The sequence below is a fragment of the Copadichromis virginalis genome, linkage group LG19 (assembly GCF_057382275.1).
Source record: "Copadichromis virginalis isolate Kocher_CV1m ecotype Utaka linkage group LG19, C_Virginalis_male_GT1.1, whole genome shotgun sequence".
In the NCBI taxonomy this organism is placed as follows: Eukaryota; Metazoa; Chordata; class Actinopteri; order Cichliformes; family Cichlidae; genus Copadichromis; species Copadichromis virginalis.
The window spans coordinates 35,104,965-35,121,755 of NC_140636.1; the positions used below are offsets into that span (position 1 = coordinate 35,104,965).

General features: G+C 43.9%; 1 protein-coding gene across 1 annotated transcript in view; it reads right to left on the reverse strand.

Annotated features, from left to right (window-relative positions):
- Window positions 1-16,791, reverse strand: part of LOC146686680 (ryanodine receptor 3) — a 110,662-nt gene that overhangs the window by 29,195 nt on the left and 64,676 nt on the right. The window contains exons 36-57 of the mRNA XM_085441255.1: window positions 15,952-16,756; window positions 15,388-15,588; window positions 13,301-13,403; window positions 12,611-12,742; window positions 9,044-9,317; window positions 8,820-8,934; window positions 8,173-8,305; window positions 6,960-7,063; window positions 6,658-6,793; window positions 6,250-6,436; window positions 5,999-6,107; window positions 5,789-5,909; window positions 5,142-5,311; window positions 4,602-4,822; window positions 4,337-4,427; window positions 3,515-3,655; window positions 2,869-3,032; window positions 2,659-2,737; window positions 1,965-2,054; window positions 1,705-1,851; window positions 367-429; window positions 133-208 (exon numbers count right to left, since the gene is read on the reverse strand). Coding sequence (XP_085297381.1) covers window positions 133-208; window positions 367-429; window positions 1,705-1,851; window positions 1,965-2,054; window positions 2,659-2,737; window positions 2,869-3,032; window positions 3,515-3,655; window positions 4,337-4,427; window positions 4,602-4,822; window positions 5,142-5,311; window positions 5,789-5,909; window positions 5,999-6,107; window positions 6,250-6,436; window positions 6,658-6,793; window positions 6,960-7,063; window positions 8,173-8,305; window positions 8,820-8,934; window positions 9,044-9,317; window positions 12,611-12,742; window positions 13,301-13,403; window positions 15,388-15,588; window positions 15,952-16,756 — 3,662 coding nt within the window. The remainder of the gene's footprint in view (window positions 1-132; window positions 209-366; window positions 430-1,704; window positions 1,852-1,964; window positions 2,055-2,658; window positions 2,738-2,868; window positions 3,033-3,514; window positions 3,656-4,336; window positions 4,428-4,601; window positions 4,823-5,141; window positions 5,312-5,788; window positions 5,910-5,998; window positions 6,108-6,249; window positions 6,437-6,657; window positions 6,794-6,959; window positions 7,064-8,172; window positions 8,306-8,819; window positions 8,935-9,043; window positions 9,318-12,610; window positions 12,743-13,300; window positions 13,404-15,387; window positions 15,589-15,951; window positions 16,757-16,791) is intronic.

Here is a 16,791-nt window from a genome sequence, read left to right on the forward strand (position 1 = left end):
TCCCAAACACATTTAAACGCAACAACCAGCACTTTACTTCCACCCACCCAACACACACACATACTCTTCCTGTCTGCTTTTCATGCGTCTCTAAGCAGTACGCATTTCTGTTCGGCTTCATTAGCAAATCACCTCGACTTCCAAGGTCACTTTTCTTCTTCTTGGCCCAGATGTTATGGTAATTTTCAGCCACCACCTCCACCATCCCCTTGAAAACAAGACAAAATTGAAGTGAGACGCACATCCCGCCCACATTACTCATTTGCATGCAGGAAGGATTGCTTTTGATCTCGCATTCAGATTGAGGCGTCCTTTGATACATGAAAAAGGGAAGAAGTGCAACAAATCAAACGCGGGGTCACTCACTTGCAGCTCTCTGGATAGAACCACGTTGCTTGTGTCTATTGGGCTCGGATTGAAGCCGTTAGCCTGAAAACACATGTAAGTTTGTGGTGAGAGTCTGAGCTTGATTGTGCTGTTATCTGTAAATCGAACGTTGGATAACAGAAGACTTAATAGCCTGTGTTTAAGGATTATTTTGTGTATTTGGGCTTATTGAAGGAGGTGATTAGTAACATTAGTACTGTGCTGTTGGTGGTCCTGTACGAAAACTAGAAAATGTAAAGTAAATACAGCTAACATTGCTAAGTTTATTTACAAGTAATGATTCGATAAAAAAAAAAAAAAAGATCACGCTTCTGAAATGTAAATAAATTCTTGTTTAGAATTCATACAAGGTAACAGTATAATTAACTGATTTTAACCTATAAAGCTAAAAAACAGCACAGTAACACTACCAGGTAGAAGTTCAGCATTCAAAGTTCTGTTAGGATCGCAGGGATTCTGCATTTGTGCCTTTAACCTGCTTAAATGTGCATGTGGCATATATTCATGCGTTAACGATGAATTCATTCACGTTCATCTATGAAATTCTGGACTAAGAGGCCCAAAGCATGCCACGAAAATATCTCCTACAGCAACAGCACCGACCTGAACCGTCCATATAAGATCATGCTGTAGAATCCATGCTTTAAATTATTTATACCATCATCTGAATGAGCAGAAATTGAGACTCATATAATCAGACAACATCTTTCCAATCTTCTGTTCTTCACATTTAGTTAGCTTGGGTGAACTGTAGCCTCTCTTTCCTGTTAGCTGACAGGAGTGGTACCTGGTGCGGTCTTCTGCTGCTGTAACCCATCTTTTTTATGGTTCATCAAGTTCGGACATGCTCTTCTGCATATGTTGCTGTCGTTGTAACGAGTGGTTATTTGAGTCACTGCTGCCTGCCAACTAAAAGCAGTCTGCCAGATTTCTCTAGCATCACAGAGGCCCAGATAACTGCTGCTCACCGGATACTCTGCCTTTTTAGGACCATTCTTTGTAAACCATAGAGATGGTTCCTATCCCAGTAGATGCCAGTAAAATCCCAGTAGATCAGCAAGTCACTTAAATCCACTTTGAACTTCAGCAGGTCGTCATGACAATGTGTACAAGCCTAAATTCATTCAGCTAAAAAGTAGCTGTTGAGTGTTTTGACTGTAAGGAATCACATACATCTATACTACTTCTCTGACAATCATAGTCAAGTCAAGCAAGATTTCCTCAGCAGGAAAGCAAATTAGCAACTACAGCTGTGCTGGAGACGAGCAATTTTTCACCGTACAATCTTTGGAAACACTTTCCATCCCTGCATCGTACCTGTGAGGCCTGAGATATCTTTCTCATTTTCTCAGTCTCCCTCTGTTGAGACATGCTCTCTCCATCTTTGGTCCTATCGATACTCCACCCCATTGCCAGCATACTCTTCAGGGACTCTCTAATAGGCCATCTGTAAATATCCTTCTCCTGAAGCACAGAGACAGAAATGGAGAACAAATAAAAAAACCTCATGAGCCTTAAAAGCCCTAATCTCTTTAAAGTTAATATTATTTACAAATATCACATTCTTCATACTGTACCTTCTCTGTCAGGCCTTTGTAGGTCCTCAGCTGAGGATGAGTCTTCGCCTTCTCATCAACACAGTCTCCATATTTCCACCCCAGCAGCACCTGAGGCGCAAGCAGAGAGTGACAGCAAACCTGATTGCCTTCAGAGTCTCCCGAGGACAAGATTTACTATTTGACAGACTGAGTACGAGATTAAGTACACATCATATTTTGCCGTGTCATGGTTGTTGCTGCTCTCAGCTTTTGTTAAAAACTTTAACGAATGAGACAATGCAGGCTAAGCAGCTGGCACAAGAGAGCGCATTAGCTCTCTACTATGGCTCTACCAAAGTTATTGTCAGCATGCCAGAGCAATCCCTCCACTCTAACAAAGAAGGAGGCATCGCCAAGGGGGAAGCATTACTGTGACACAGGAGAAAGAAAAGAAAATATCATGATAACCATCCATCCACTTTTTTCCCACTTATCAGCTTAAGACAGCTGGGCTAGGCTCCACCTACCGCTTCCAGGGACCCTGATTGGATATGCTGATATCATGATGTACAGCACTGACTTAATTTTGTTACTTTTATTCACTTTCATGTAGCTGAAATCCACCTCCACTGATTATCATCCTCCGCAGTGCCCTGCTCTGTTCTCATAACACCAGTGGCCTGCTCTAAAACAGCATCATTTAATAGCCATTTGACTCGGCGAAGGCTCTTACCTTCTCTGCAGACCATTTCTCATGGGTATGCTCGGCGTACTTGTTGGCAAAATGCTCAAGTTTCTCTGGAAGAGCGATGCTAGAATAAAAAGCTGACAGTTAGTCGCAAGTATGTGCAAAATGCATGTTAATGAAATTACGCAGAGTGTGTGGCTGCATTTTTTTGTGTGCATTGGTTTCTAATTGGTGTCTGGCTTCAGAATGGCTTACTTAGCCGTATTGATTGGTTTGGGGTCAAAGTTGCCCTGAGCATCCACAGAAACAGGCTTTTCCACAGTGGTACTAATGGAGGCATCCACATAGTCTGGCGGCAAAGCTCCAGCTATGGCACTGAGACAAGGCATGGCCATCTTGAACAGCTCGGGGTCGTACTTCTGCATGAGGAAAGAAGGAAAGCAACAGGAATAAATGTGAAATTGCATCTCCTCCTATAGAGCTCTGCAAATAAAAATGTTACTTAACAAATGCAAGTAATGTCTTCCACTGCTAATTTAAGCTGAACTTGAATAAAGTCGTATAGCCACTCCAGTCTTAAAGAAAGAGCAAGAGGCAAGCGGAAGAAACGTTAATGAAGAATTATTCTTAAAAGCTGAGGGACCGGCGTGCTCGGGGCTTTGGATCAATGACGGCTGTCCAGATATTGATGTTTTCAGACCGGCGCTTTGCAAAGCCTCCTTTCGTGAGTGGGCATTTAGAGAGATGTGCTGAGTCCAGCCATCTGCATTGCTAATAGACCTAAACCTATTTATACCCAAGTAGTGCCTCGAATACATACATGTTAATCAAGACTGCATGAATTATGGGATTTTTATTGAACGGTTTATCGTGTTTTTAGAGCATTTGGACTTTCCCTCACCCTCTGAGACAAAGAGTCAAACACTCCCCAGAAGATCTTCTTGGTAAGCAGTAGTTCATCTTCAGAGGCTGTTCCAAAGCTGCCCCAGCCTGAAGGGAGGCAGTAGTACTTCCAGTTTTGCTCGTAGTGGTTGGTTAGCAGCTAGAGGGCACAGGAAAGACACACATGCTTAGCGAGTTCAAAGACAGGTAATAAGCATGCACACTGCCACACATGGCACCGCACAGGGGAATCACTTCTTCCAAAATCAGCACAACTTAAAGTAAGAAACACTTTTGTGGGCCAGCCGCAATCTATTACATCTCCAGGGTTTCTTTGCTGTGGCCTGAGAGACAGAGTCGAGACGTAGAGCCAACAAGCCCGTAATGACAGTCCACTACTTCACCCCCTTGTTTTGTTTTTTCCCCTCCTATAGCTCCCCACTTTGATTAACACTTCTTACAGGTGCGTTACAGCTGTGGCACCTTGGGAGGGTTTATGTGAGCGTGAAAGAGAGTGAGAGGGGCGAATGCAAGCACCATTACATTGATTAGAGTTAGTGGAAATGAGCTGTTGGTAGCTCCCCACCAAGCTGAAAATCTAATGAACGTATGAGAGCAAAGCGGGACCATGCAGCGACCACATGGACCACACAAAAAGAGCATGTAGAAACGAAAGGGAGAACTTAAAATAAAGGAGAAGACGGCGATTAAGAAGTAATTAATAATTAGGACGACGGGAAGCAGCGAAAACAAAAACACGAGGGCAAGGCGACAGAGGATCTGAAATAAAGGATGACGGAGGAATTTAAATGAATGAAAGAGCGAAGAAACTGTTGCCCACCCTTAGAGGCATCTTGCAGTAATCAGTCAACAAGGGCACATCAAAGACGAGGCGGCGCAGGAGCTGCTGCAGCATGGAGGGACGAAGGTGCCTGCGGGACAGGGCGGGAGAGAGATAAGAGCTCTGCTGCACTCGGGCTGCCTTTAAACATCTTCAGACTTTGACCAATTTTGCGCGTCACACTGACTCAAAAAGATGGTTAAGATAAGTTGTTAGTCTTTACTACTTCTGGAAAAGTGGTTTTTTTAACTCTTTCGCTTCTTACTTGCAAACAGACAGCAAACACTCCTCTATCGCATCTCTCTGCGCCTTGGTCAGCGATCGGCCTTTGGACAGGCGGTAGATGGTGTGCAGGGTGGAGTCTATGAGGGTGACGTAGTGCTCGGTGCCAGCGAAGAGAGGGGCGCAGCGGGTGAGGAGGGGCAGCATGGCTGAACCGATGTAGCGGTTCATAGCCAGGGCTGTCTCGGTGGTACACAGACCCTCCTGTAGGGGGAAAAGGTCACACAACATGGCAAAACTCAGATATACAGTGATTAAAACTTTAAGGAGGCAATTTGAAAGAAGCAACATATGGATGTGTTCCAGCTATTTGTTGTAATCTATAAGCGTACTGTTGATTAATAAGAATAAAGAGCAATGACATTAATCAAACAAATTTAAAGCAGAGCTTTGGCTTAATGAGCTGCTTCTTATTGCTATAAAACAGAGCCTGATATTATCGATCCAGAAACTCCTTGAAGTTCGTGTTACGGTGGCTGGCTACTCATTACTTTTCTCCTACGCTGCTATCAGCTGCGCCTACCGTGTCCAGAGAAGTAGCAGCCCTCAGGTCAGGGAGGAAGCCAACTTCAAGCAGGTGAAGCAGAAAGCTCTGGGCTTCCACGCCATACACTCTGTCTAAAAACAGCACCATGGGGGCCTTGTGGTCCGGACAGAAGCTCGCCGACATGTCCGGCTCTGTCACTGACCCATCTAGGAGTTTGAAGCAGACATAACAAAGAGGAGTTTTGTGATCCACGCAAGCATGAAGCAGTGAAATACCCAGGGAACAGCATGCACTTCATAATGGAAAGTCTTTTCTAATTAGGAGAGCCATGCGTATTCATTAGGCCGCACGCACGCAGCAGTTTTTCTGGACCCTTGACTCGTTGTCTTGGTTCTTGGCCTGCTGACAAAGCTTGTGTGGCAATGCTCACAGCAGCAAATTTAAGAGGCGAGTCTTGCCATGCTTAAGCAGATCAATCAATAGAGCAAGACAGCCCGCTATAGAAATGATCTGGCTCACTCAGAGCCACGGCAGCATGCGGTAAAGCATCGCGCTGATTAAAAAGGCATGAGCAGTGAAATCGATAACTTTCCGCCTTGCACTGAACGTGCATAGTTTGGGAATCGCTGTGTGTGACATGCTGTAACATGCACATGCTCACACGTCACGTTGTTAGCCAGTACCTTTGTTAGTAATGGGCATTTTGAGCGGTATGCTAATGATTCCCACGAGGTCCTCAGTAGGCACCAGAGAGCGCAGGATAGCACGAATGCGCAGAGCTTCGCCTTTCCCTTTGTTGATGAGCTTTAGGCGGGAAAAGCAAGTGAATCAGAGGAAAATACAACAAAGCAATTCCATGAAAAACAACCTGTGACACTTTCTAAGAAACTTACATGCATCTCAGGGGCACAACGTCCTAACAGGTCGATGAGAGCAGAGTAGAACGACATGATGGCATTGCCCATGTGGACCACCTCCTCTTCATCGTCACCATCACCAGACCTAACAGTGGGAAAAGAGCAGAATCATTTTTAAGGGCATTGAAGCAAAGACACAAATCAACAGGGGCTGGTTAAAGCAGTTAATCTGAAGGCTAAGGCCTTGGCATTGATTTTACAAGATTTGCTTGATTTTTATGGCTTACACATCAGAGCTAACTCCCTGGACGGAGCCTGGGAGGTCCAAAGCGGGCGTCTCAGAGATCTTAATAGCTTCCTTCATGGCAGCCAGGAGACCGTTCCCTCCCTCTCCTCTCAGAGCAGGTCCGAAACACTCCGGACGACGGATCAGCAGCTTCACCACAACGCTCGAGTTCTCCTCCACACTCTCGCCTGCAACACGAACATATATGGATACGTGCAAGAATAGAGATGCTCGCCATTCAGCATGAGTAGACAACATCTGAGTAGACTTCGCCTTAAGCAAGTGACGGCAGTTCTTTTGAATCTCTGCTACGTTTCTCTGTGCGTTTAAAGAGAGGAGCGGCACAAGAATAAACAGACAGAACAAGTGAGAGATGAAATCAGGGAGAAACCAATAAATGCAGACATACCGTTCACAAAGACAGCAAACCGCAAGAAGGACAGATAGCGCTCTCCCTCAATGGGGTTCCAGCCAATGTCTGGATAACCTTTAGCCAGAAGCATTGGACAACTCTGAAGACCACAGCCAGCCAAGTAGGTGACCACCTAAAGATACATTACACACATCATGTAGCTCAAATAATCTGTGCATTCCCTCCCTGGTGGTCTTACCGTAGGTATCTCTTTCTTAATATGCATGTATAGGTCCTCAAGTCCAAACTGTCTTTCTCTCTGAATCAAGCAGGAAGACTACACAGTGACTTAAACTCACCTTGTCCAGGTCAGGTTCTTCAAGTGCCAGAGCCAGCCCGTTATTGTCCATCACTGAGGAAGCAGCCACATCTAGTGGAGTGGAGCCCCTCATAGCTGGCGAAGCTGCAACACAATCCACCCACACAGGCTCAGATAGTTAGTGTCATTTTTGTTGTGTCTTACTGTTCAGACAGCTACCCTGTGCCCACGTGTGCTTTTCAAAATAATGTGTAAACAGCAGGGGGTGCTATTTCCACTTTTTAAAATGTAACAGGAAGCTAACCTGCCTTAGTTTTAGGGTTCTTACCAGTTTGCACTGAACAATTCAGTCATACTAGGACATAACATAGCACTGTACATTATTTATATCACAGCTTGTTTGATTTCACAAGAGTTGTTTCCTTTTTAGCTTTTTTTCCTCGTAGTACTAAATAACCTGCTGTAACCTATGAGCAATAAGTGAAGTCGTCCATGCGAACAAACACACACATAAGTTCAATGAGTTGTCAGTTCATACAGCTCAGCTTTCACATATCCTCTGGCTGAAATGAAAGAGGTCTTTGGCTCCTTTCAGAGAATTCGACAGCCACGTAGCTACTTTAAGCTGTTCCCTTATTCACAAAGGGGTCGCCACAGTGGTCAGGTCAGCTTGTTTCTGATTGGCAGATTGTTTTCTTATATTCTTCCTGATGCAACTAGGAAGGGATGTGTCTCCTCCTGGTATTTGCCAAAAAGCGATTGCGGGAATTTAAACTGGCATAAGTCACTTGATAAAGAATATAAATAATTGATATTAAGTTATTTTGAGCCAGAAAGAATATTCCTGTCAGAAGCTGCAAACGGTTTTTGGCTGAGTGACTGTTATCTATACAGTTATCATTTTTCTATCAGAAAAATGTAACAAATATGACATCCCAGTTTTATAAGTATACTTTAAGTGACCAAAAAGGACAACATTGATTATAATGTGGGAACCATAATGTAGAGTCATAAAGTCATACATCACGTAATGCTCACATATTAGATTAGATTAGATTTTATATATGACCCCTTCATTAATCCGGTTCACTAGTGTATTTACCAATATAAATAAAGTTAATCAATATTTAAAAAGCACAGAAATGTCAGAAATGACTTTTTGCCACAACACTGGGACCAAACCGGAGGATTTTTCACTTGTTACACGAATGTGTAAACCACTACACTCCTGTTCTAAACATGGCTGTACCCACCTAGGCCCACGCTGCTGTTCTCCAGTAGGTAACTGAGGTGGTCAAACATGGCCTTCTGATTCTGACGGCTGATCCGGCAGAAGTAGCACAGGAAGCGACAACAGCTGGCCACCATCTTGGGAAAGGCAATTTCCTGAAGGGTAGGATAAAACAGAGCCTAAGAGGCTCAAATGTCTTCACTTGGATATTAATAAGAGTAAACTGCATCTTTTAAAGTTTTGAAATGACTGCAGGCAGCAGCCATGCTTTTATGAGTGGACATGACTACTTTTATCCCTGGATACAGAAGTGTCCCTCGAAAAGCAGCTGATCATAAGTGGTTTTGGAGAAACTGTCGCTTCACTCTGGGGAACTGAGTTTACAGTAATGACTTCCTTCATGCGTGTTACTCTAAACTCCCCCCGCATGTCTCGGCTTCTAATTGATGCGTAAAAGGCCTGACATCGTCACACGCTGCCAGCAAGCCAGCCCGATTCAGTCTGCCCTTTCTGCCCTTCTGCGTAGTCAGGACCACGTCCTCATTAATGCAAACCTGCTCTGCGACCATGCTTTACACACAAAGGAAAGCATGCAAGACTGGATTAAAACACAGTTTCTGCTGAGATGGTGCTACAGACTCCATGTGGGTAAAGCAGAAGATGTTAAACCTGGGACTTGTCTCCTCCGAGGACATTGACCATGACCTCCATGACAGTCTCGTGCATGCCCAGTATTCTCATCAGGTTCGGGTGCTGGTAGAAGACCTTGTTGTTCATAATGTCACTAAAAAGCACATGAAAAGAAGCAAACGTTGAATATTTAGGTGTTTGCTGAAAGAAAAAAAAAACAGTTTTTCTATCTAAATCAGTTCCATACGAGTCGAATGACCTACCCCAGTCCATCAATCATGAGCTTTTCCTCCTCCTTTCCCATTCGAACTGACAGCAGAGACCTGATCTGGCCCAGGGAGGCCAAGAGGTTGATGGTGTCCTGGACCGAGGCAGCGCTGATGGTGTACGTCTTCCTCATGGCTCGGAGGAGCTCTCCAACGCTGTCGTACTGCCTCCTCAGCAGGCTGAACATTTTGCGAACAAGTTCAGGGTCCTGGATGTGACACTCCTGGGACCAGCTGACCATGGTCTGAGAGATAAGCTCTTTCAGATTGGCTGGAAATAAACACGAGCAAAGACGACTCAGTTTCCTTTTATTAAACAAGCTGATTGCCTCGTATTAAACAGCAAAGCAGAGAAAGGCTCGCCGTGGCAGAAGCGCTCGCTGTATCGTTTCGACATCCTTATTGTACATCACGGGCCTTGAAAGGAACATTGACTTTGACCCTCTTCCCATTAGCTGGGGTCACAACAAGAGGCACTTAACATACAGTAGGCACACATTAATGCACAAATTCCCTCCATTAACCTGCCTACTTGACAGCGTGCTTTCTTTTTCACAACTGACGCTTGAATATTGAACAAAAGAACTTGCTCCATGTGGCAAATAAGACCTTAAGAACAGAAAGAAGAAAGAAAAAAGACGGCAACATCGAAGTCTTCACGTGGCTTTAAAAAACAACAACAAAAAACTGGATGCTTGTGTCACATGAGCTAATCTTTGAAAAATATTAGTTTATGCCAAAGCCACACTTTCAGTGGGGCAGAAAGATCCACTGTTATGTAAAGAATAAAGAAGGAAACAGGATATGGTTTTAATAGTTCTTTGCGGTTAAAAGGAAACATTTGTTTGGACAGCTCATATGTGGGTTACTCTTAAGGCTTCATTAAAACTGGATCAATAGAGTGTGTGGGTTTGTTTTTTTATGGTTATGAACACACAAAGGATGGAAAAAAACATCAATTAAACAGTCCGGTACCATAAACGATGGAGTCATTAACACACAGTTGATTTCCTTAACAGTACTGCAATTAGGTGATTGCGTTTTTAAGACCACGTGTCTGTTTGGTTGATTGGTTCTCTTGGTTTTCAAAAGACTGTTTGACAGCAGACTGTCAGTCAGTGCACGGGTGTGCGTCTGTGGTTTTTTGTGAGATGGGCGGGAAGCCAGCAGGATGGCACCAGTAACAGATCCTGCTGCCGAGAGCTGCGTGGGTGTCAGAGAAAGGGCAGATGCAAAAGCTCGAGATTAAGAAGCGACATTTTTTTTCCTCTCTCAGCAAGCACCTGACTCGCACTCTGTCACACTATCAAACACAGTCACTGCTTGCTTTGCTGTTAAATATACTGCTCTCCCACTTTCTCCCTTACTACGCCCCAGTAAAGAAAGCTGGACTATCCAGAGTCACAGTGACGGAAACACACAGATCTCCTCATATCTGACCATTAAATGCTCCTACTGGATAAACTAAACCAAACAGCTTCTGTGCTCCTTTTACTTCATTCTTATGAAATAATGGTTGAGACAGTGGAGCCATCTGTATCTTCAGGGACTCCAGGAGAGAAAGAGAGATGACGTGATGAAGAGCAGTTACAGCCTGAATCGCAGCACCAAAATTTAATAGGTGTCTTCTTCACTTGGTGTCCTACTACTTCCTTGGAGCCTAAACCCACTTAAAAGGAAACACACCAACAAATGACAAACCGTAGACACTAAAGCACACTAAACCTTTTTTGCGCCACGGACCGGTTTATGTCCGACAATATTTTCACGGAGCGGCCTTTAAGGTGTCGCGGATAAATACAACAAAATAAAACTAGTACTGGTACCAAAAAAAAAAAGATTTATTCATAACACACGGGTAAAGACCCCGGGAAACCGAGTTAACGTTAAAAAACGATAAATTTCACACCCGAGCCTCAACTCTCGCAGCCCGGTACCAAATGACTCATGGACCAGTAACGGTCCAGGGGTTGGAGACTGCTGCACTAAAGCATATATCTAGTTTTAAACGTTATCTACAATCCCAGACACATAATATACACAACAACATTAAAACCACTTACAGGTGAGGTGAATAAAAAGTATTGTTTCTTTGCAGTGCAACACTCTGCTGGGATTCATGTGAATGTTACTTTGAAAAGTATCAGTCAACTACAGATTGTTTTAAACACATCACACAAGCATCCATGGTCATTTAAATCCCCAGTGGATATCACAAAATAGCCCAAGAGGTTCTGTGGAAATGCAGCTGATCATCTGGAAGGTTATTGTGGCTTATCAGTGTATGATAAAAGGACAGAACAAAGCACGAGCCAGCTCAGTTTTGTATTAACTGCACAAAGAGGGACGATAACAGGGATGAGGACAACGGTCAGTTGGTCCACAACTTTGGTCCACACTAAAATCATTCAGCAACGACACCAGTGGATCGAATCTTTTTTTGTTGTGCCATTTGAATATCCTAACATCTAGGAAAACCGTGCTTGGTATACCATTTAAGAGATCTATCATATTTGTATATGTGATTTGTCTGTGGCACTTTCATGATGTTTCAAGATATTTTGAACACAGGATGATTATTTGGGCAGGTTACAGTATGGTCACCATTAGAGAGGTGAAGTAGGGATGCTTTAGGGCTGGCCTAAGTGTGCAATTTGTCTTTAAGCACAAAATATCCAACTCTAAACAGAACTTTGCCCAGTTAAATAAGAACTTGTGGTCACTCACATTCAGTGGTGGTCCCTGATCCCTGAGAGAGGCAATTAGACACATCTCGCAGTTGCACTCTTGCGGCACACCCGTTATTTGGACCTGCTACTGAAACGTTTGTGTTGCTATGTTTGTGCTCGATCTCATGCAGTCTGCACGTGTCTGTGAGTTTAATCAGGTTAAGCATTGAGTTTTATCGCTGACGATTTTGGATTTTTTTCCCCCTTCGTTTCCCCGCTCTCATCTCCCGGAGCGGCTGACACAGGATCCTCTTCACTCTGAAGCCTCTCTGCTCCACCAGGCTGCATATTTCCATAATGAAATTGAAGGGAAATTGAAATGGAAATGACTGCTACCCAGTGAATCAGTCCACGTGGCAGCGGCAGACTGAGGGCGCTAGAAGTGCAATACAGAAACATCTCCTGTTAATTCTGCCCTCTCTTTTGTGCCAGGAACACAAAGAGAGACACAGAGGTTGTACAGAAAGACATGAACAAGGCCATGAATGAGCAAAATGTAGCAGGGACTAAATGTACAAGGCGTGAGCTCAGCACTTGTGCTTTTATGGGAAAACAACAACAACAAACCAAACCAGTTCCATGTCTTGCTCAAGGACACCTTTTTTTCTTGTTGTTGGACAGCTTGACTATGAAGTAACACATCCTAAGAGTAAACTGCTTCCACTTGTGATTCGGTATGCTTCTGCAGTCATATTCCTCAAATTTGTTGTTCCCCTGCTCACTAATTAACTTTTAATCCGCATCATCGTTAGCTCTTAACCACGTTCAGGTGTAACGATACAGTAGGCACAGCTCCATCATTCATGCAGTGCAATGAAAGCGGTGATTTCCTCACAGGGTGCAGCTTGCTCCATCCTCGTGGGCTCCTCTGCTTTGTGCGCCTGGCCTTTGATCCTGTTCACCAGCATAAGGAGGCGACCTTTAATCGATGTATCCTGCTCGTCTTCATCTTCCTCCATAGGGATTCCTGCATTACACAGAGAGAAAAAACAACCACAATGTGCATGATGCGCAGGACAACTCTCCCTCTTCTTATTTCTTAGCAATTTAAAGTTTCTTTGTTTTTTTTGCGCAGGTGAGGCCGCCATTAGATCGGCAGCACCACGGAAGGGAGGGCGATTCAATTATTTATCAAAACATCAAGATGTCAGAGAAATTGCGGAAGCAGCGAACGTTCAAATCTTCTGCCTTGGCAGAAAGCGCTGCAGAGAGAGAGGAAGAAACATCTCATGAAGTACAGGCACAATTTTGCTGATGGCGACGCAACGGCAGCTAACAGTGCCAAGAAATATGTGCACGTAAAGCATTTTTCATAAGGATGTTTGTTTTGTTTATTATTCTTACATTATCAGCCATAATGCCGGCTTGTGCTGCCTCGGTAAAATAACTGTAATGAATTCTAAAAGCAATCAGGGAAATGTAACATTGCTGCATCATGTTGCAAAATGATGATATATGTGTTGTAATAAACATAAACAGTTTAGCATTGCGGTTCATAATGTTTTTTGCAAGAGCTGCATCTCACCACAGTGGAGCTGCAGCTGATTATGAAAATCATAGAGTTCCTCCTGGATGTCTGCAGGGCACGGGCAGTCCTCTCCCATACTGAAGTTCAGCAGCATGTTGATCTAAAATGTGGGAAAATGTTCAAATTAGATGCATAGAGATACAAAAAAATGCATAGTTAGTTATTTTTATTTAATTTAATAACTGTACAGTACTCTGTTTATAGTAACCATTGTCCTTAATGTAAATAAGTAAGAAAAATTGTGTATGTTTCTGTTCCGTGTCCTGTTTGTTGTATATGTGTCTTTCTGGCTGCTGTTACAACCAAATTTCCCCTTGTGGGACAATTAAAGGATTATTCTATTCTATTCTATTCTATATACAAATTACTGTAGTACATTGTGCAGGGCTGGAGACTATCCCAGCTTTGTTATAATGTTGTTATTGCAGGAATCACAGAGAAAAAACGCAGCTCGAGTGGCTAATTCTCTCTCTGCGCTAACAGGCCGAAGGACACCATGACAAGCCATTAAACGAGCTGTGCTGCACTGAATTCTGTCTGCAGCCGTGACCTTAAAGAAATGCTCTATGTATGTGCACTCTTGTGCAGATGAGTGTGCCCTCCCGGGGAAGCAATGCCATCAAACCAAGACCAAGAGGAATGAATTTGCCTTGAAGCTTTGCTCGCACACTCTCACATATAGACAAAGAAGAGAGCTTTATGAAACATTAGGAGCCAGAAGCAGCTCTGGTTCTCTCTGGGCTAAAAGAGGCAGAAAGAACTGAACCAAAATCTACATTAATCTCAAATTAGTCACGTATTCAGACAACAACGGTACTGACCAATCAGTTGAAGCCATGAGCCTGCAGGTTTTCCGTATACTGAGTTATTACAGAGTCACATATTCTTTTTTTATTCTTTCTCTAAATGATGCACAATTACTGCCATTTACCCTCTGCAGCTATTTTGCACACTTGCGTCACACGAGCGTCACTACGATCACTCGGGAGATATGCGCACTGTCAGAAATCCATTAGCAGAGATACACAACTGCCGGGGTAAAGCTGTCACGAGGGAGCCCCGGCACAGATGAAAAGTGGTGCTGTGGTGGAGAAGCGCAATACATCACCTCTTTTTTAATGCTTTAACGTAAAAATGGAATAATCTGGTGAGTGTCGGGTTTTAAAATTTGGTAAACAGTCTCAATTGAACAAAAACAATCCGACACAAATGAAGGTAAAATGTGAAAAATTAAACACACCCTTATTGTTTCCTTTGGGATTAGGAGGGTTAGTGGCAGCTAGGTGCTGTTAATCAAACACACTCAACTCATTGATCATCAGTAGGCAGATGTTTACTAGTCTGGAGATTTCAGGTGTGTGTTAACACAATGCCTTAGACCACCAATGGTCTTAGAGAAGCAATAGCCAATAGCCACGAGGCTATTTCCAAACAGTTTGAAGTCAATCACTCTGCAGTGATTAAGATTATTCAGTAGTAGCAAACATTCAAGACATCCAAGAAAATTGAGCCCAATTTCAGATGTGCAATGCTCACAGAAGGCCTTGTGGTAAATGTTCAATTTCATGACACTATAAATACAAAAAGACTGAACAAGTAAGGGTTGTTTGGAAGAGCTGCAAGAAGAAAGCCATTTCTCTCTACAAAGAACAAATCAGGAGAATACTTTTGTGATTTCTATGCACTGTGTATCATTGAGATGTTTGGCCATATTGCACAGTGCCAAATGAAACACAGCATATCAGCACATAACAGCTCTTACCACTTGTCAAGCATGGCGGTGGAGGGAGATGATTTGGCTTTTGTTTTGCAGCTACAGAAATTGTGTAGCTGGAAAAAGTCTATGAACTCTGTACTGAAGTATTTGAAAGTCAAATGTGAGGCCGTCTCTCCAACAGCTAAAGCTTGTACAAATTTTTTGTCATACAGCAGGATAACAATCCCAAACACAGCAGTAAATCTACAGCAGAATGGCTGTAAAAGATAATCATCTAAACTGGAACAGGCCAGTCAGTGATCGAAATGCTGCATTTTACTTCCTACTTTGGGATCCGCTGGCTTAGACCCGGTGTGCTTCTTCTCACCTGTTCTTGAGGCGGTGATCTGAACTCTTTGGTCTTCTTCGCTGTAACAGCAGCAGACATATTGAGGGCCAGCATCAGCTCATTGTAGCGGAACTTCTGGTTGTACTGCAGCTTGGACACGAAGCTGTCAGAAAAGGACACAATGGCCTCGATACGGTGCTTCAGTTCGCAGTCACAGAAATAGTGAAGCAGCTCGCACATCTGGAGAGGAGGCACACAAACAGGTACTCTTCCATCACTGTTGTGACAAAGCAGGTGTTAGTTATCAAGAATGACAGAAACATATCGAAATGCCTTATGGCTTCACATTATCCCACTTGTTAAAGAGAGATATTTACTCGTGAGATCATTTGTTCGATACGAGACGGAGCTATTTCGTGTTTGGCTGATCTCTGAACGGGCCTATTACATTAGAGCAGTTACGGAGCATTTGAGAGGACAGCTGTGTGGTTAGTTCGTAGCTGTGGATTGTCACTTTAAGATTACAATGTGCATCGATTTCACATGTTTTGGTTATTTTTATTTGTCTGTTGTGTATACAATTGTGTGTGTTTTCACGATCACCTGTCGTTTAACCGGCTCTGGCAGCCTCTTCTCCAGCAGTCCTTCCATTGGCTGTTGAGCCTCTTTGATTGCCTCTTCTTCTCCAGCTTCCACCGCCTTTTCCTCTGCCCCTGTTAGTCCCTCTTTGTCTGTGGCCCCCGTGGCTCCCTCCTCTCTTGCCTCTTTGAAGACGTTCGGGTCAATGAGCAGTAAAATCTTACGAACGTCCTCGCTTCCTAACACACCCATCGTCAGCAAGGTGCTAATGAGCTTCAGGATTGGAACAAACTGGTGCTCCACGCATCCTCCGACAGGATCTCGGATGTGGTGCCCTCCGCTTTGAACAGCCTCTGTCAACATCGAAATCGCTTTCTCCTTCAGTGCATCCAGTGGGATTTGGGGACTGTACAGATGCTCCCGTTTGGTGCTGATGAAGCACGGTGGGGTAAAGTTTAGGCGTGGTTTCAGGGAGGTGCTAAGCCCCACCCCAGGCGGGAGGTGCTTTTTAGAAGCATCAGAAAAGAGACGAATGGAGCGTGTCTCGGCCGTGACAGGAATGACGAACTCATCTTTCATCATGAGTCGTGCCTCTTTGGCTGTCTCCAGGTGGGTGCTAATCAGAACATTGTAGAAGCCCTCGCGTAACGTGCCAGACAGGTACTGATTGTCGATGGTGTACAAGAGCTGTGATTGGTCCAGGTGGCTGCAAAGGGCGTGGGCCACACGAGTGTTTCCCAGAGCGCAGAGGGCACAGTACAGTTTCAAGGTGTGATAGTGGAACTTCTTCATGTCCTCCTGCTCCGAGAGCTCCATGACGTCAACGCACCTTTCATTAAAAAGAGCAAGAGTTAGCAGAATTCA